The 21,228-nt window shown below is 40.6% G+C and overlaps 1 protein-coding gene across 1 annotated transcript; it reads left to right on the top strand.

Moving 5' to 3' along the window:
- Window positions 1–367: 367 nt before the first annotated feature.
- LOC120062899 (sodium- and chloride-dependent GABA transporter 2-like) lies at window positions 368–17,535 on the top strand. The gene is made up of 14 exons (XM_039012966.1): window positions 368–572; window positions 6,157–6,291; window positions 7,490–7,630; window positions 8,001–8,091; window positions 8,232–8,364; window positions 8,478–8,612; window positions 9,009–9,112; window positions 11,156–11,280; window positions 11,481–11,593; window positions 11,769–11,906; window positions 12,250–12,352; window positions 14,220–14,320; window positions 16,470–16,640; window positions 17,314–17,535. The coding sequence occupies exons 1-14, from the start codon at window positions 368–370 to the stop codon at window positions 17,473–17,475; spliced, it is 1,857 nt and encodes a 618-aa protein (XP_038868894.1). The 3' UTR covers window positions 17,476–17,535.
- Window positions 17,536–21,228: the final 3,693 nt, after the last annotated feature.

The following is a 21,228-nucleotide window of genomic DNA, read 5'->3' as shown; positions in this document are numbered from 1 at the left end:
GTCATATGTAGCAGGTCATATGTAGCTGGTCATATGTAGCAGGTCATATGTAGCTGGTCATATGTAGCAGGTCATATGTAGCTGGGCATATGTAACTGTTTATATGTAGCTGGTCATATGTACTGTAGCTGGTCATATGTAGCTGTTCATATGTAGCTGGTCATATGTAGCTGGTCATATGGAGCTGGTCATATGTAGGTGTGCCTATGTAGCAGTTCATATGTAGCTGGTCATATGTAGCTGTTCTCATGTAGCAGGTCATATGTAGCTGTTAACTGTGTGTCCTTATACTGTCTTCATAACACACAGACTATGTTAGATAAACGTGTGTTCACCGCATAAAACCAACTTTGTCTTTCTCAGTGTTATGGAGAAGCATAATGATCCCAATTTGAGGTTCAATAAGCTTTCCCAGCAGGAGATGGGTCTGGTCCAGCCTGTCCCTGTGCCAAGCACCCAGACCAGGGGACAGTGGTCCAGCAAGCTGGAGTTCCTCCTGGCTGTGGCCGGACAGATCGTAGGCTTGGGGAATGTATGGAGGTTCCCATATCTGTGCTACAAAAATGGAGGAGGTGAGTCTCACATCACATCTTTACATGGTCATACAATTAGACTCACATTAAATGTATGGCAAGGTGAGCCTTTGTCTTTTACATTATCAATGCAAAAGAGCTAGTCACTTCATTTAACTTCATTGTGGTGGAGACAGTACAGAGTTGTTCTTTTCATATCTTAGGCTAATATTGAAATCACACAATTACAAGACGGTAATGGAATAATCATTAAGAGATGTGTAATCATGGCCTGATATAAACATATCAGTGGTTGCTATAATATTATAGGGATATTTACACACTAGGGCTAGATGTTATCTGGAGGGCACTATAATAAAAACAACAGTGCATGCCTGTGTGCACAAAAGGAACCAAAACCTTCTAGGTGCTTCCAGAATCTCTATACTGATATGCACATCACTACTGTACAACGTTTTGTTACACTCTGATAGAAATATGCTATGGAGAATAAACATGTTTCTCTGACATGTAGAATTAGGAATCACAATGACTCTATTCATGGCCTTTCTATCTGCAATGTTCGATGAGGTTAGGCTACTGAACGTGTCCCAGATACCCCACGATAATATCCCTAACATTTCAGGTGGTAGCTAAGTCCGTCAGCCACACAAACACATACTTGCTGTCACGCCCTGGCCATAGAGAGGCTTTTATTCTCTATTTTGGTTAGGCCAGGGTGTGACTAGGGTGGGCATTCTAGTTTCTTTATTTCTATGTTTTCTATTTCTTTGTGTTTGGCCGGGTGTGGTTCTCAATCAGAGGCAGCTGTCTATCGTTGTCTCTGATTGGGAATCATACTTAGGCAGCCTTTTTTCCTTTTGGGATTGTGGGTGTTATCTTTGTTAGTGGCACTATAGCCCTGTAAGCTTCACGGTTGTTTTTTCGTTTCTTGTTTTGTTGGCGACATTTACTAAAATAAAAGAAAATGTACGCTCACCACGCTGCACTTTGGTCCACTTCTTTCGACGGCCGTGACACTTGTGTTCTTGTGGTTAAACTCAAATATACTAATTGATTTGTTTTTGTTTTTTGATAATAAAAAAAAAGTATAATCTTTATGAATTATATCATAAATAGGACTGGTGGAGTTATGTCACACATGCAGCTAACACAGACATGTGGAAATGTCTGATCTACCTAAGATTACAACCAAGTAATTGCAGCATTACCTCAAAAATGGAAGAGGCAAGTGGAAAGGGGATAAAGTAAGGAGCTTGTCTGTCGGCCCTGCATTAAAGACCAAAATTGGTTAAAGAAAATTGTGATAAATAAAAATATATACCAGTTTCATTTAAGGACCAAAACATTGACAGCTGTGCCATATAAATTACAAAATAGTTGGGAAGAGATTTTTGATGTACCGATTCCATGGCACATGGTTTATGAATTGACACGCAAAACGACACCGTTTAAATTAATTTGCTAAATTCTTGAAACCAATAGAATGTTATATATATGGGGGATACAATTTTCCTAGCTCTGCAGATTTTGCTGCGTGGAGGCAGAGTCATTAGATCATTTATTTTGGTACCATCCATATGTAGCTGAAGAATTGCAACATTTACATTTTTACATTTACATTTTAGTCATTTAGCAGACGCTCTTATCCAGAGCGACTTACAGTAGAGTGCATACATTTTATTACATTTTTTACATTTCATTACATTTTACATACTGAGACAAGGATATCCCTACCGGCCAAACCCTCCCTAACCCAGACGACGCTATGCCAATTGTGCGTCGCCCCACGGACCTCCCGGTTGCGGCCGGCTGCGACAGAGCCTGGGCGCGAACCCAGCCCAGCCTGGGCGCGAACCCAGAGACTCTGGTGGCGCAGCTAGCACTGCGATGCAGTGCCCTAGACCACTGCGCCACCTGGATTTACCTAGAGCTAATACTGCAGATAGCAATACTAGGTGATTTGAAAAGTCACAGTCAATCGATCAATAAAATAATTATTATTTTAGCAAAAATGTTTATCTTTAATTTGTAATCTGTAGAAACTATGAGAATAGAAAGGTTCAGTACTTTTGTGAAGCATCACAGTACAGTTGAAAAATATATGGCAAATAGAAATCCAATGTGGATGGTGTTAAGAGATAGATGGGAGGGGTTGAATGGAGCTGAAGGGTGTAAATAATAACAACAAGATAACAAATGTAAAACATATGGGGTCTGTAAAATGTATGTAGGTTCAGAAGTTTTGTGAAATAGCACAGTTATAAATATATGGCAAATATAAACATCAGAAATAGAGGAAGGCCAGGACAAAAAAATAAAAAATATATAACTATTGTAAATTAGATTGTGTCTGTAAAATGTATATAGAATGTATAAGCTGGAAGTAGAAGCCTAAGTTTTATTGTTTATTAGTTTACTCAAATTGGGGGAGGGGTGGTAGGGTTTGCGGGGAATAATATATATATAGATTTTTTTTATACATGTATTTTTTTTCACTTTTATTTAACAAAGTAGGCCAGTTGAGAACAAGTTCTAATTTATAACTGCGACCTGGCCAAGAGAAAGCAAAGCGGTGCGACACAAACAACAACACAGAATCACACATGGAATATACAAGCGTACAGTCAATAACAGAATAGAAAAAAAATATGTCTATATACAGTGTGTGCAAATGGCGTGAGGATGTAAGGCAATAAATTGGCCATAGTAGCAAAGTAATTACAATTTAGCAAATTAACACTGGAGTGATAGATGTGCAGATGATGATGTGCAAAAGAGCAGAAAAGTAAATAAAAAAAACAATATGGGGATGAAGTAGGCATATTGGATGGGCTATTTACAGACGGGCTATGTACAGCTGCAGCGATCGGTTAGCTGCTCAGATAGCTGATGTTTAAAATTAGTGAGGGAAATATAAGTCTCCAACTTCAGCGATTTTTCCAATTCGATCCAGTCATTGGCAGCAGAGAACTGGAAGGAAAGGCGGCCAATTGGGATTGGAAATGATGCAGACAATTACATTGATGGAAGTGACAATCTATCCACAATATTTAAGCTGGTCCACCCCCTAAAAATATATATATAAATAAGAAATACTTGCATTCTCTTCTCTGGATGGTATAAACTCACTCAAACTTGAAGTGGGGGAGGGGGATTTGAGGTGATTCAGATGGCTTCGTGAAGTGAAACATTAAGTTATGGTCTTGGGCCATATGTTTAATTGTGTTTTTTTCTTTTTTCTTTTCTTTTTTTATTTCACCTTTATTTAACCAAGTAGGCTAGTTGAGAACAAGTTCTCATTTGCAACTGCAACCTGGCCAAGATAAAGCATAGCAATTCGACACATACAACAACACAGAGTTACACATGGAATAAACAAAACATACAGTCAATAATACAGCAGAAAAAAATTAAACAAAAAAGTATATATACAGTGAGTGCAAATGAGGTAAGATAAGGGAGGTAAGGCAATATATAGGCCATGGTGGCGAAGTAATTACAATATAGCAATTAAATACTGGAATGGTAGATGTGCAGAAGATGAATGTGCAAGTAGAGATACTGGGGTGCAAAGGAGCAAGATACATAAATAAATACAGTATGGGGATGAGGTAGATAGATGGGATGTTTACAGATGGGCTATGTACAGGTGCAGTGATCTGTGAGCTGCGCTGACAGCTGGTGCCTAAAGTTAGTGAGGGAAATATGAGTCTCCAGCTTCAGTGATTTTTGCAGTTTGTTCCAGTCATTGGCAGCAGAGAACTGGAAGGAAAGGTGACCAAAGGAGGAATTGGCTTTGGGGGTGACCAGTGAGATATACCTGCTACGAGTGGGTGCTGCTATGGTGACCAGTGAGCTGAGATAAGGCAGGGCTTTACCTAGCAGAGACTTGTAGATAACCTGTAGCCAGTGGGTTTGGCGACGAGAATGAAACGAGGGCCAGCCAACGAGAGCATACAGGTTGCAGTGGTGGGTAGTGAATGGGGCTTTGGTGACAAAACGGATGGCACTATGATAGACTGCATCCAAATTGTTGAGTAGAGTGTTGGAGGCTGTTTTATAGATGACATCGCCGAAGTCGAGCATCGGTAGGATGGTCAGATTTACGAGGGTATGTTTGGCAGCATGAGTGAAGTATGCTTTGTTGCGATATAGGATACTAATTCTATATTTAATTTTGGATTGGAGATGCTTAATGGGAGTCTGGAAGGAGAGTTTACGGTCTAACCAGACACCTAGGTATTTGTAGTTTTCCACGTATTCTAAGTCAGAGCCGTCCAGAGTAGTGATGCTGGACGGGCGGTCAGGTGCGTGTAGTGATCGATTGAATAGCATGCATTTAGTTGAACTTGCATTTAAGAGCAGTTGGAGGCCACGGAAGGAGAGTTGTAGGGCATTGAAGCTCATCTGGAGGTTAGTTAACACAGTGTCCAAAGAGGGGCCAGAAGTATACAGAATGGTGTCGTCTGAGTAGAGGTGGATCAGAGAATCACCAGCAGCAAGAGCGACATCATTGATGTATACAGAGAAGAGAGTCGGCCCGAGAATTGAACCCTGTGGCACTCCCATAGAGACTGCCAGATGTCCGGACAATAGGCCCTCCGATTTGACACACTGAACTCTATCAGAGAAGTAGTTGGTAAACCAGGCGAGGCAATCATTTGAAAAACCAAGGCTGTCGAGTCTGCCAATAAGAATGTGGTGATTGGGGCCTCCCGGGTGGCGCAGTGGTCTAGGGCACTGCATCGCAGTGCTAACTGCGCCACCAGAGTCTCTGGGTTCGCGCCCAGGCTCTGTCGCAGCCGGCCGCGACCGGGAGGTCCGTGGGGCGACGCACAATTGGCATAGCGTCGTCCGGGTTAGGGAGGGTTTGGCCGGTAGGGATATCCTTGTCTCATCGCGCTCCAGCGACTCCTGTGGCGGGCCGGGCGCAGTGCGCGCCAACCAAGGGGGCCAGGTACACGGTGTTTCCTCCGACACATTGGTGCGGCTGGCTTCCGGGTTGGAGGCGCGCTGTGTTAAGAAGCAGTACGGCTGGTTGGGTTGTGCTTCGGAGGACGCATGGCTTTCGACCTTCGTCTCTCCCGAGCCCGTACGGGAGTTGTAGCGATGAGACAAGGTAGTAATTACTAGCGATTGGATACCACGAAAATTGGGGAGAAAATGGGATAAAATTAAAATAAAAAATTAAAATAAAAAAAAGAATGTGGTGATTGACAGAGTCGAAAGCCTTGGCCAGGTCAATGAATACGGCTGCACAGTAATGTCTCTTAGCGATGGCGGTTATGATGTCGTTTAAGACCTTGAGCGTGGCTGAGGTGCACCCATGACCAGCTCTGAAACCAGATTGCATAGCGGAGAAGGTACGGTGGGTTTCGAAATGGTCAGTGATCTGTTTGTTAACTTGGCTTTCGAAGACGTTAGAAAGACAGGGTAGGATAGATATAGGTCTGTAGCAGTTTGGATGTAGAGTGTCACCCCTTTTGAAGAGGGGGCTGACCGCGGCAGCTTTCCAATCTTTGAGAATCTCAGACGATACGAAAGAGAGGTTGAGGTTGAACAGGCTAGTAATAGGGGTTGAAACAATTTCGGCAGTGGTTTAACTTGTGTTGTTCATAAGGGGTGTTCTTCATCCCTTATGTGCTCTTTCTGTTCACCTGTGGCATTCCACTCTTTCTCCTGGAGACCTCCTTGGGCCAGTACACCACGCAGGGCAGCATCACCTGCTGGAGGAAGATCTGCCCCCTGTTTGAAGGTAAATATCAGGGCTCATATTTATAAAGCGTCATTGAGTAAGACTGCTGATCTAGAATCAGGTCCCCTCTGTCCATATAAGCTTAGTCATTATGATCTAAAAGGCTAATCTGATCCTAGATCAGCCATCCTACTGGTATGCTATATGAATGCTTTATGAATGCGGCCACAGGGTCTTGTTGTACGTATTGCATCCATATTAGGGATTCAATTGTCAGTGTTTGTCTGACCATAGATAGCATTTAATTCCTAAGATGGTTGCCATCTTGGTGAAATAGACATGAAAGCCTGATAACTAGAAGGAAGAAAGGCTATAACCTTCAGTAAAGAAAAGATAACAGTCAGAGGCACTGCAGACTAAACTTTGTCTGTTTGTTGTATTTGTACTCAGGAAAACTCCTAGCTGCAATATCCAAACTTGAGAAAGTAGCATTGCAATCCAAAGCAGTGTCAATATTATTTAAATTGGTATTCAGCACGTAAACTCAAGGTTTCTGTCTGGAGCCTTTGTCAAGAATATGCTGGTTGAGGGTGACATATAGGGCCAGACAATTAGCCATAATAGGTACAATATATGCACAGTACATGCAGGCTTTTCCTTCTGTAAATTATATTGCACTATTACATTTGTAAAAGTCAATCCACCATGATTTTAATCTCTGCTTTACCAGTTTGAAACAATATCAGGATACATTTTAGATTGATTGTTGGGTGACTGGTCTGTTTCTGACCTGATTTAACTTCAAATATGAAAAAGGGGTTAAAGTAACAAGACATTTCACTCAAGTTATTGGATGAAGCTTGGATTAAACATCAACAGATTTACTCAGGCTCACACTAATTCATGAGCTATTACATGATAGAGTAAGTGACAATGCTTAATGTGCAATGACACGTGCATTCAGGACACTTGTCCTGTGTTCAAGCATTCACAAATGTCTGTCTTGTTGGAATGGCACTATAACTTATTAATCAGGGCTGGTGACTTTGAAAGGAGTCTAATCCACATCAAAAAGAAACACAGTTAAATATTTTTTATGGTTTTAGGTTGAGAATGTGATTGGATATAAACATATGTCACATATATTTCTTAGAAGAAGCCTTTTTTTCCATTTACATCTCCATGTTTGTCTGTAAAATCTCCTCCTCCTCCTCCTCCTCCTCCTCCTCCTCCTCCTCCTCCTCCTCCTCCTCCTCAGGACTGGGTTATGGTAGTCAGGTGGTGGTTCTATATTCCAGCATCTATTACATCATCATTCTAGCCTGGGCCTTCTTCTACCTCTTCTCCTCATTCAGCTCTGAGCTCCCCTGGGCCAGTTGTAGAAACAGCTGGAACACAGGTATGTACTTCAGTGTAGCCTGAGTGCCAGTCTGCTTGTGCTGTCCTACCAACTGCTTGTCACTCATTGTCATAACAAACCTGTTTGGATTGACAAGGACAGCAATGGAGTTGGCATTGCAAAGAACACAAACATATCTGGGACCAGGTTAACTTCAGTGTGTAGACATGTTGACGTTGACAAAACTTTGTCATGCCCAAATGATAGATACTGTAGTATCTTAAATTTATGGACATTACTTCAAACTGAGATATTACGATTTTGACAAGTGAGTTGATTAATGTTTTATTTTTGTAAATGTCTCCTTATCCAGGAAAGATTCAGACAGTTCTGAGACATGCATGTTATTGTCTAATTTCCTCCTAACCAGCAACCTGCATGGAGTTTGATAGAAGAGTAGTGGGACATCTAAATTGGACAGTAGCAGGAAACGCAACGTCGCCAGTGAGAGAGTTCTGGGAGTGAGTATACAAAATCATTCCAATTTATCAACTCCTTATTAAGTCCTTACAGATGGAAATCAGGGCTATTTGCCTTAGGAGGCGCAGAGAGAATGGTGAAAAGCAAGTGGTGGGGTTGTAACTCAAAATATGATTTTCAGGAGAAGAGTTTTGAATCTCACAGACAGTCCAAACAAGCTAGGCAGTGTTCGCTGGGAGCTGGCTCTGTGTCTTCTACTGTCATGGATTCTCTGTTACTTCTGTGTTTGGAAAGGAGTGAAGTCTACTGGGAAGGTAAGGTGGGATCTCTGCCATTCAACCTGATGACACCATGAATACTGTAGAATTGTTAGGATGAGCCATAGACTGAGTGAATGTAACGCTGGTCTGGTCCCCCCTCCCTTCAGGTGGTCTACTTCACTGCCACCTTCCCCTATCTGATGCTGGTGGTGTTGCTGGTCCGTGGACTCACACTGCCGGGGGCAATAGATGGTATCAAGTTCTACCTCTACCCAGACCCAGCCCGCCTCACGGACCCACAGGTAGGAACACACTTCACTGTATAATTTGTGTTCAGGTGTAACAAAAACTATCAGTACATACTGTAGTGATTCGTGGGGGATAAATGGTAACGTCTCTGATGGTGTTTGAACCCTGGTCAAAATGACCGAGGGCAGCAACCATTACCACTGACCCAAAACATAACTCCCTTGGTGCAACAGTTTGTGGTTTTAAGAGCATCAGATTCGTTACAATATCAATACCTAATAAAAAAAATAACTCTGAATTTCAAAGCAAATGCATTTCCTGTTGACTTATTATTGCAAGGTCAAAATAGGTACCATTTGAATTCACCTCTAACACCCTGGGATGAGACTAGTATATCATAATTGTGAAACTATGAAGACTATTGTGTCTCTCTCTGGTGTGTCTCACAGGTGTGGATGGATGCTGGAACACAAATCTTCTTTTCCTATGCTATCTGCCTCGGCTGTCTGACTGCTCTTGGCAGCTACAACAAATATGACAACAACTGTTACAAGTGAGTGGAAGAATGAATTACACAAACAGTGGAGGAATGGAATGTATGATGGGCCTATGGAGAACCTACCTCAGAACAGTAACATACAATAAATGGACTTTGGGACAATATGGTTCGTCAGTCAAAATGGGGGTAATGACGATAAATGGAATATGAAAATGAGTGTCGCTTTTGTTATGTTATTAAAAGTTAAATTACGACGTTATAAAGGAAACATTGTAACTTGAAGAGTTTTCATAATATGTACATGATGTTTACATACTGTACGTTATGTGGAAAATGTCCAGATGAAATAGAATGTTTTTGTAAAGGTGAAATGTGAAGTTAGTTGTCTAAATTGGATCTGAGTAAAATCCAGACCTTGCCTCGTAACTAGCGACGCCCAGAGAACTTGCCATAAGATGGAAACGCCCCATTCTGACCCGAGGATATTAAACATGTGAGTTAAGAATTTACATAGCAGACTAGGTGACCAGGGTCACGGTCTTAGGTACAGTAGTCGCAAACGCAAAACGCAACACGAGGTCGAAGAAGACAAAGGAACCTCTTAATCTATGCTACAGATGAGTAGCTGTGTCTAAGAGGGTGAACTCAAGCAGGACCACCCGGTTACCACTCTCCAAGGAATCTTGTGTCTACACTGCTTTCATTCCCACGCTGGAACCACCTATACGCTAATTAGCCATCCTCAGAAGACGCCTTTTCAGAACAAGTGCGAGGAAACAGACCACTAAGACAAAGGACACTTACATCGTGTGGACAATCAGAGACTTACACCCGGTAACATCAGAGGAGAAGGAAGAACTCGGTCCACGAGGAGCTACCCCACCGGAGACCTTCGACACGTAATTACATAATTATATTCTGACCCATAAGAGAGGCAGTTCGGGGCAAGGTTAGGGCTAAACTTAGCATAGTTTACAAATGTTCCCAAAAGTGCCTTTTTCTTGTGCATTCTCTCTTTTTAAATCCCCATTTTGTGTAACACGTGCCATACTGTGTTGACCTGCTAGGGACCTGTTTCATTGTACTAAGTTCTAATCAATAGCCTAGACTGTGTGTTTGTGTATCTTATATTATCTTTTAGCTTGTTAGTAAATAAATAATCAACTCAATTGGTGTGGTACAGACTTATTTAGTGGGACTCGGGTTTGTGCAGATTCACAGATTATGCGATATTCAGGACGAGTGTCACGTTCCTGACCTGTTTTCTGTTGTTTGGTATGTGTTTATTGGTCAGGGCGTGAGTTTTGGGTGGGCAGTCTATGTTTTCTGTTTCTATGTTGGTTTTGGGTTGCCTGGTATGGCTCTCAATTAGAGGCAGGTGTTTGACGTTTCCTCTGATTGAGAGTCATATTAAGGTAGGTTGTTCTCACTGTTTGTTTGTGGGTGATTGTCGTCCGTGTCTGTGTCTGCGCACCACACGGGACTGTAGCGTTCGTTTGTAATAGTCTGTTCCTGTTCGTGCGTTCTTCATGTTTTATGTAAGTTCTCTCGTTCAGGTCTGTCTACTTCGTTTTGTTGTTTTGTAAAATTATCAAGTGTTCTTCGTGTGTTTAGTTTCGTCTTGTTAATAAAGTTCATTATGTATTCACAACCCGCTGCACGTTGGTCCAATCCTTGCTACTCCTCTTCGGATGAAGAGAAGGAGGAGGCCCGTTACAACGAGACTGTAGAGGAAATTAATGAATTAGCGACTGTTGTAGAATCAATATACTGACAATCTTTGAGTTAATTTGGGAAATGGAACCTCAATAAAACCAAACTTTCCCATGGTGCCCAGTTGCTGAGTTAATAATTAAGTTAAGTTAATTATTCGATGAAAAGCAGTCATCTAATTAATCAAAACAACATCACGACACTAGATAAAATGTGCTGGCAGAACGTTTTCTCTTGCCTGCAAAAACGTCCCCTGTGCACATAATTCTTTGGAGGTTGGGTTGCAGAAATGGTAGGGTATCTGGAAAGTTTGATGATCTCCATATTGTAGGTCATTTGGATGCCTTCGTGTTGTGACTAACAGGGAAGTGAATCTCTTTTTAGGGACTGTGTGTACCTGTGCCTGTTGAACAGTGGAACCAGCTTTGTGGCCGGTTTTGCGATCTTCTCTGTTCTGGGCTTCATGGCTTATGAACAAGGGACAGACATCTCAACGGTGGCCGAATCAGGTAAGTGTTGCAGCAGTGAGATACGAATGAATTAATGAATTAATGAATAAAAAATGTAACAAATGCACAAACAAACAAACTAACATACCCTTTTAAGTTGTGCTTTGTTACAAGACAGTTTTCTTAGCATTTCAATGATCTAACTATTCCCTCTGCCTCTGAGAGTTCAGTAATGAGTTTACCTGTGTTGCTGCATACAGGTCCTGGCCTGGCATTCATCGCCTACCCTCGTGCCGTGGCCATGATGCCATTACCCCAGCTTTGGGCCATCTTCTTCTTCATCATGATAATCCTACTGGGGTTAGACAGTGAGGTGTGTTAGAGTGGTCCTGAAGGTCTACGGAATATTTCCTTAGTGAAGGATAATTACATAACCTACAATAGATGCTACAATCATCACTAAACTAATGGATGTGAAATTGTGAAGGAGTAGCTAGTATTTCAAAGAACAGAGTTTCCACTGACCTTCCCCATCATCTCTCCTTCAGTTTGTAGGTCTGGAGGCTTTGGTGACAGCCATCTCAGACATGAATCCCCCCTTCTTCCTGGTTGGCCATCGGCGTAAAATCCTCCTCCTCATCATCAGTGTGGGTAGCTTCTTCATCGGCCTGGTCATGGTCACAGAGGTGAGAGGTCATTTGAAGTCATCGTTCTATAAGGATATAGGATATAAAATCTAGAATTTCAAGGCCATTGTTATTAGATCAATCATGACAGTAACCAGATATATGATTGATAATGTAGACTCCCAAGTGATCTGTTTCAACATATCCCTGTGTTTCAACATACCTCCTCGTTCCGCATAATTGTTGGTAGATTCCACTTATTCCGTAAGCGATTTCGCTGCTGGACACACCTACGATCATTGTCTGAGTGTTTTGTAGACTCTGGAGATAGATTATAGTCTTATTGTTGTGCTCAGTAAGACCTTATACTTTCTTTCTCTTTCTACCCCTCCTCTACTTGCAGGGAGGCCTGTATATCTTCCAGCTGTTTGATTACTATGCCTGCAGTGGGATGACTCTGCTTCTCTTCGCTATACTACAGTCAGTGTGTATCAGCTGGGTTTATGGTGAGTTAGCCCGGCCTTCTCCCAGTGCCACTTAGGGCCCGCAACCACTTTTGTTCAATGTCAGTCGGGGTCTCAACTTACTGTTAGTTAAGATAGTAGAATACACAATGTGACATTTTGAAACGTGGTAGTGCATCCGCAGTTTTCCTCTTGTTATGTCAGTCACTGACAGTCACCCAATTAGCCCATGTCAGCTACCATGTCATAGTTTGCTAGGTAAGACTAGGTAAGTTAGTCTATCCAGCTATCTAAACCTTGTATTATATTGCAAACATTTATGAAGGCATTTTCATGTAAGTTATTAAATGTTACCACTATCATTGTTATGAAAAGATAATAAAGATAATGAAAAGATAATAGTAAAATATGGTCAGTGCTATCATACCTTAAACCCTAACTTAACCCCTCCCTTACCCTAACCTTAACCATTTTAAATGTCAACTTCAATGGAGTCGGAACGTCCCAAGGATCCCCGATAACAAGGTGCTGTAAAAGACCCTGCTTGGCCCCATTCCATCAATCCCAGATAATCAATCACAGAAACCCTAATTGCAGGTCAGCTTCCCTCAGGATGTTTCTGTTCAAGGTGTTTTTGGCATTATCCAAGTTGTTCCTCTGGCACACATTGCCACTTTGGACATTGGTGTGAAACGACACCTCGTTACTTTGGGATTATAAGGTTCTGACATGTTGGTGAAAAATGAGTTATTCACATAGTTGCTCTTTAGGTGGTCCTTTACGTGTGAGAAGTCAGGTTTTTGATAAAGTACATTTACAATGAAAAAAAATGAAAAATCGGGAAGTTCTATCTATGCAAACACCTTTTAACTTGGTGCTATAAGGTTCTACATGCAATCCAATCACACAATGCTGGGTTGTCAATAACAAATAATTGTACATAAGTAAGGTGATATACTTGAAAACAGGAGGACATCACAAAACAGTTCTGAGATCTGGTACTTAAAAATACTCATTATCTTAAAACTATACATTTTGCAGGTAGAACCTTATAGTCCTGAGTCCTTGATGATTCACATCACAGGTTCTGGTTGTAACATGTACGCTGGGAGTCGGGAAACAAGTTCAGGGAGTGAATTTAATAAATAAATGAACATAGAACAAAACAAGAAGGATTTGTAGCGTACAGACATGAACACCAGAACAGAAACAGTAACACCTAAGGAAGGAACCAAAGGGAGTGACAGATATAGGGAAGGTAATCAGGAAGGTGATGAAGTGCATGTGAGTCTGATGAGGTGCTGGTGCGCGTAATGATGGTGACAGGTGTGCATAATAATGAGCGGACTTGGTGACCTAGAGAGTCGGAGAGAGAGGACACGTGACACTGGTCCTCTTTTTATATTTTTCGATTTTTTTTCACCACTTTTCAGAAGAATGGCCATAACGTAAGCTCATTATGTTCGAAACAAATAAATACAGGTACCTTAGACCAGTGTTTCCTAAACTCGGTCCTGGGGCCCACCTCTGGGTGCATGTTTTGTTTTTTGCCATAACACTACACAACTGAATCAAATAATAAAAGCTTGATGATGAGTTGGTTATTTGAATCAGCTGTTGGGGGCCCAGGACCGAGTTTGGGAAACCCTGGTTAGAGCTGTTGTCCAGGTTTCCTAATCTGCAATTGTTTGAACCTGTCTGTCACTTGGTGGTTTGAGAATGTTATCTGGGTATTTGACAGACCAACTGGGTATTTGACAGACCAATTGGGTATTTGACAGACCAACTGGGTATTTGACAGACCAACTGGGTATTTGACAGACCAACTGGGTATTTGACAGACCAACTGACCAAACCCTTTTATTGACTGCTGTTATTTTGAGTCCCTGTTGATATGTTTACTCCACAGGTGCAGACCGTCTGTACAGTAATATAGAAGACATGATTGGTTATCGACCATTACCCGTCATTAAGTACTGTTTGAAGTATGTCACTCCAGTCATCTGCACTGTAAGTTTTAATTCTTTACACCCCACTGTCAACAGCAAATTTAATTTGTTATTTTTCCAATTATATTCATAGTAAACATGACGTTGATGTCCCAGTAATACAAGTGATTTACAGAAAACCAGAAGTTAAGATGACAATACAGAGAAATATAAATCAAATGGACGCCTATGTGTAACCTATGTAAAGTAGATAATCCTAACTTTATGTTCATTATAAATGCTTCTATAAAAACGAAGAGAGTCGCACACTCTATGTATCAACTCACTGTAATTTATTGGGTAAACCACCAACGTTTCGACATTATTGTTCCTTCTTCAGGGTAATGTTATGAATGATTGAACCAGTAGACAAAACAGTGCAATTAGTACAACTAATGACAATAGTGAGGGTTGTGTCATAATTATTAGGTTGATTTATAATGAATTAAGTGAAACTATTAGGAGACAATAGTTTACAGCACATTGAATATATTAGGCTTTTGTTACCATTAGCGCTAGCATAGGATTAACATTAACATACATTACTGCTTCATTTCATTTCAAATATACAGTAGCACTCAAAAGTTGGAACACATCTACTCGTTCAAGGGTTTTTCTTTCTTTTTACTATTTTCTACATTGTAGAAAAATAGTGAAGATATCACAACTATGAAATAACACATATGGAATCATTTAGTAACCAAAACTAACTAACTAATAAAAATATATTTTTGATCTTAGGTTCTTCAAAGTAGCCACCCTTTGCCTTGATGACAGCTTTGCACACTCTAGGATTTCTCTCAACCAGCTTCATGAGGAATGCTTATACAAGCCCCCTTCCACCACCCACCCCCACCATCACACCTCCTCCTCCATGCTTCACGGTGGGAACCACACATGCTGAGATCATCCATTCATCTACTCTGCATCTCACAAAGACACGGAAGTTGGAACCAAGAATCTCAAATTTGAACTCATCAGACTAAAAGACAGATTTCCACTGGTCTAATGTCCATTGATCATGTTTCTTGGCCCAATCAAGTCTCTTCTTATTATTGATGTCCTTTAGTAGTGGTTTCTTTGCAGCAATTCGCAGCAATTTGACCATGAACGCCTGATTCACGCAGTCTCCTCTGAACAGTTGATGTTGAGATGTATCTGATAATTGAACTCTAATTGAATTTATTTGGGATGCAATCTGAGGTGCAGTTAACTCTAATGAACTTGTCATCTGCAGCAGAGGTAACTCTGGGTCTTCCTTTCCTGTGGTGGTCCTCATGAGAGCCAATTTCATCATTGCCCTTGATGTTTTTTGCAACTGCACTCAAAGAAACTTTCAAAGTTCTTGAAATGTTCCTCATATTCTTACCTTCATGTCTTGAAGTAACAATGGACTGTCATTTCTCTTTTTCTTATTTGAGCTGTTCTTGCAATCTTATGGACTTGCTCTTTTACCAAATAGCGCTATCTTCTGTATATCACCCCTACCTTGTCACAACACAACTGATTGGCTTAAATGCATTAATTCCACATATGAACTTTTAACAAGGCACACCTGTTAATTGAAATGCATTCCAGGTGACTACCTCATGAAGCTGGTTGAGAGAATACAGAGAGTGTGCAAAGCTGTCATCAAGGCAAAGGGTGAATAATTTGAAGAACCTCAAATAATATATATTTGGATTTGTTTAACACTTTTTTGGCTACTACATGATATATTCCATATATGTTATTTCATGGTTTTGATGTTTTCACTATTATTCTACAATGAAGACAATAGTAAAAATAAAGAAAAAACCTTGAATGATTAGGTCTGTCCAAACTTTTGACTAGTAATGTATATTTAATTGTTTCCAATTTCATAAAATGTTTGTTACATGTAATCTTTTGCTTCAACTTTAATGCATGATAAGCTTAATCAACAGAAGGAACATATTAGGTGTGTGCCAGCTCATGCTTTTTATTAGACCATTATAAATGCTTCACCAGAAGCCTGACCTAAATGTACTGGAGAAACAATAACCTTGTTCTTAACCTTATCTTGTTCATCTCTGTCTTCACTCAACCCTCACTGTTACCATATAATGTTATAATTAGTACAATGCTATCGGAAAATACATTGTGTTCTTTAATGTTTATTATACAACCTCCATCCATATCTTTTGTTCTAGGCTACATTTGTCTTCTCCTTGATAAAGTTTTCCCCACTGAAGTTCAACAACACCTTTCAGTATCCTTGGTGGGGTTCCGCCGTTGGCTGGTGGTTCACTCTCTCCTCCACCCTCATGGTTCCTCTATGGATGGTGTACATCGTGAGCGTCACTCCTGGTACACTGCGACAGGTAAATAGGGACATCATTTATTATGTTTCTATAGAGTTTCACATTGCTTGACTTGGGCAGGAGCTCTCCGGAGCTGAGTACCAGCAACTAAAATGTTTAACAGCTTGAGCTTCTGTTCCTCTTATAGAATATTATCTCAAAAGTATTGTGAAGCTCATGCACCTAAATGTAAACAGTACCGGCACCAAACATGAGTACCGGCAACTGTCTCAGCCCAAGTCAAGCACTAGAGTTTCAAAACAGAAAAGCATCTCAAAGTGGTCCAAAAGCAACAAAAAAATCAAGCATTATCTCATAGGTAGCCTAGCTATATCTAGTTACGTAGGTCGACGATAGAGGCTAAGTCTTTGAGTACATCCTCCAAAGATGGAGCAATGGTCATGAGAGGTTATGGTTAATTTCTCACTATCAATTCCAAACTTCAGATCTTTTAAAAGGTGGCAGGTACCACTTGTGTTGTTATCGCTAGCTATGTATCTATTTATACAATGACCAGAACCATAACCCAAACCCCATTTACTCCCCAATACACACTGATGATGTTGTTTCTTCTACCATTTAAGAAAAGAAGAAAAACAATCAACGTTCTGCAAACATCACCAGTTATTGTATGTCTCATTCCTTTGGTGGTTTATCTTTGAAATGCTTCTCTGTCCTGTCTCTTATTCCTCAGAGACTGTCCATCCTCACCACACCGTCAAAGGATCTCCCCATGACCAAGGCCCAGAAGATTTCCCTCCTGGCCAAGCAGTCAGAGCAGGACAGACCCCTGGGGGACATGGAGATACCAGCCTGGGGCCACAACCTCCTAGACAGAGACACTGGCCCCCTGTAGAGACACTGGCCCCCTCTCTCAGCCACCATCCCTATAGGACTAGAGATAAGCAGGTCCAGCCAGTCACTCAAGGTCCTGACATAAACAATACAAATACTTCCCGTTGTGTAACAGAGGCTTATGTGACCCTTTGCTTGGTCTGAGTGGCTTAGAAAAGTATAGTACAGAACATAATCCACCCCATGCCTTTTTCTTGGGAGGGCGATGTGGGCAAGTGTTTCCAAAACACACACTATTTCCTGTATGTAGCGCTGATGAGACGTAGAAGCACTGGTTCTGGGAAGTCTTGGTGTGAAAAAATAGATTTTGTTCATTCATTCTGTTTGGCCCAGAAAACCCTACCTAGAATTATTAGAATTACCGGTCAATCTTGCTGTCACATGTCAGAATGCAGAGAAAGCATCTGAAGTGAGATATTGCGTAAGGTCCGGCAAAATGAACCAGGTCATGGCAGAGTAACCAGGTCATGGCAGACTTGGGTCTTGGCAGAGTAATGGATGAATAGATCAAACACCTTTCACACAACATGGTGGAAACAAAAACATGACATTCGTGCTATTGGTCCCAGTTTGTTAACTGAGTCTGTATAAACAAGTGAACAAACAATTTTTTTTAAAGATACATTTTATCTTTTATTTGGGTGGGTTTAATATTCCGACATACAGTAGTTTTTCTACTACTATGTAATTTCTTAAGACTTTGTGAAGTACGACATTTGTGAAAATATATCGATGGTAAATTATAAGGGATTGTGTAGATGCATATATAGTAGAAACACTCTAAAATACTGTGATAGGATTTGATGCCAATATCAATAAAATCACCAAACCTTGTTCCATGATTTATATGTCATTTTTCCACCCTTATTCTTTGGAGTACTTTAAATAAAAAGTGTAATTTGCTGCAGAAATCTCTTCCGATATTCAGACGTAACATTCATCTGAGACCTGGGCCCGTATTCATAAAGCGTCCTAGAGTAGAAGTGCTGATCTAGGATCATAGAAAAGGTTAAACTGAACCTAGATAAGCGGGGATACTCTGGGGTAATTGAACAGAGACATCGTCATTCCACTGACTGTAAATACGTTTTCCCCAGAGGGTACAGACAGTGTTCCATAGCCGAGCTGAAGACTAATACAGAAGCAATGCCCTTCTATGAGTTACAGATAAGACCAGTAGTTAACAGCAGTTATCATTAACTGCCATTTCATGCTAAACCAGCACAGAGCACACCCCACCTGCATTTGTGTCTGAGGTGAATTTACCCTGATATGAAAAATGAATACTCGTAGCTTTAGACAGTTGTTTGTACAATATCTATATTCATCCTTTAATGAAGTACTGTGGTCTGTATTACAGTGTACAAATGGCTCTGATGATTGCTGACCAAAGGTGTCAGCTCCAGCTCTACTATCCCTGATGACAGTTTGTGTTTTTTCATTCATAGATACCATTACAACCCTCAGTGTAGCAGGTTAGGGTGATAATAGTGTTTCAAGATTTGGATATTTTATTGTTGTTCTCGTGATCATTTTACACAATTCCTCAGCTGCACATGACGTGCTCCACTATATTTGACATTGTGGTCAATTGATTGGTTGTGTCACTCATCATGTCAGGCTGTCATCTGGAGTGCTTCAGCAAGTTGTAATACTAGTTCTAACAGAGATGTTAGACTCTGGTTCTAAACTCTGCTGAGTTTAAAGACTAGGGGCTCTATTCAATCTGTAAAGCTGAAGTGTTACAGATTCTGTGATAGAAAAGTAAAGGTAATTTCATATTGGACCGACATATACAGAGTTTACGGTGTATATCTCCACTTAAGCGGGAACATTGCCTTTAAATCTCAATCACACTGTAAAGATATATTTCTGCGATGCAGATTGAAAAGAGCCCTATGTCGTTCAGGGTTTCAGGGGAAGAAATTGAATGTTAATTTCTGAATTCAAACAACATATCTCTCAGAATCTCCATTGAGAATGCCTTTTAGTCCTGGGTTAGGCCTGGGTAAGTCCTGGGTTAGGCTATATATGTGTCTGGGAAACTGGCCCATTATCTCCTACCTTTTTAATACTGATTTGAAATTTGACAGAGTAGCCAATCCAGGGAGAGACTGACAAGACATAATGCCGAAGTCATCTTAACATAAACAAGAGTTTGAAAGGGACCCTTAATGCCCTGTTATGGTATTGCATTACAGTAAATAAAGAAGAACAGAACAACACTGATATTGTGTGCTCCTTGGAATTCAAATATGAGGAAGCTTGACAAGTTTGTTGTTGTGTGTAAGGTAAGAAAGAACGCCTATTAAAAGTGTGCCAGTTATCAGGTCGTACAACATGCCTACAGTATGTGGTACTATGAGATCTCTCAGTGTGACTGTGATGAGTGACAAGTTGTACTTTGTCCTATTGCCTTCTGCATTCATATGTCAAATGATAAAATATGACATTTGGACCCTTTTTGTATTTGGGATTTCAGGCCAGAAGGGAAGAGAGCTGAGAGCTTAGTGCCTGGGTATAACAACCCTTATTTCTGGTTGAAGATATTTTACATTACCTCCACCGGACAACTTATACGTTCTGCAGTAAAAAATAATACACAAGTTACAACAGGAGAAATATGACTTGTAATGAATATATCTCATAACTGAAATGGTGTCTGACACTTTTATTTCCATAGATAGGAGACAACTGAGGATGGATAAACCGCAATAAAGGTTACACTAAGAGCATAACATTTCTGCACCCTAATTTTGTAATTCTTGTCTAACCATACCCAAACGAAGTGAAAATAAAAATCACATTGATTTATCAAGACCGGTCCCGATGACTGTGCTAAAATAGCTGTAGGCTTTTGCTTCTAACGTCAATATGCTCTTTAAATAAATAAGACCTACACCATTTTTAACAGCACATTACTCAACACTAGTGAGACTCATTTCGTCTTTGGTAGGCCTACATTATATCGAGAAATATTGTTTTCAATGATGTGACTCTCCCCCAATAATTACATTTAGAGCATTGGAGGACTCCAAATTAATATCTAAGGGTCATTTTCCATTAGGATCTGTGAGAATATCTGAGAATATCTAAGGGGCTTTTATATAATTATATATTAATTAATAATAATAATAATAGTCGCTTTGTTTAAAAGGAACAATATTTGGGGGATTTCGTTTTCATTTAACCTAGAGTGAGCGAGAAAAGGGCAGTTCTTGAACTGGGGTGAAATATTCTCACTAATTTGTAAATAAAGCCAGTTTGTTATTTAGAATAATTTATTTCTGGAGAAACCTAACTTGATTATTTAGCAGACATCACTTGCTTATATTCAGTCAACACATATCTTAAGAATATCATGGAATATTTTTGTTTCTCCATGCTTATATATATATTTTTGGGTCCCTCTAAGTCCCACGGTGTAAGCTCACAACTTTTAAAGGAGGAACCACTGTAGATGCGCTCGGGAGGACAATTCCGGGTGCGGGCTCCCTCTCTAGAGAATGGCGGATATCCACATCTATGTCCCAAACCACTGGACCTACGACTCAGGAGGAAGGGATTATGGGTGCACTCTCGACAGGAACCTCTCCCGAATCGTAGATACGGGACAAGGCATCGGCCTTGATGTTCCTAGAACCTGGGCGATAAGTCAGTGTGAAGTCGAACCTGGTGAAGAAAAGTGCCCACCTGGCTTGGCGTGGATTCAGTCTACTCGCTGTCCATATGTACTCTTGGTTCCGATGGTTGG

The sequence above is a fragment of the Salvelinus namaycush genome, chromosome 2, assembly GCF_016432855.1.
Source record: "Salvelinus namaycush isolate Seneca chromosome 2, SaNama_1.0, whole genome shotgun sequence".
Taxonomy (NCBI): Eukaryota; Metazoa; Chordata; class Actinopteri; order Salmoniformes; family Salmonidae; genus Salvelinus; species Salvelinus namaycush.
Note: the sequence above shows the minus strand (reverse complement) of the source record. Positions and strands in the feature narration are given on the sequence as shown.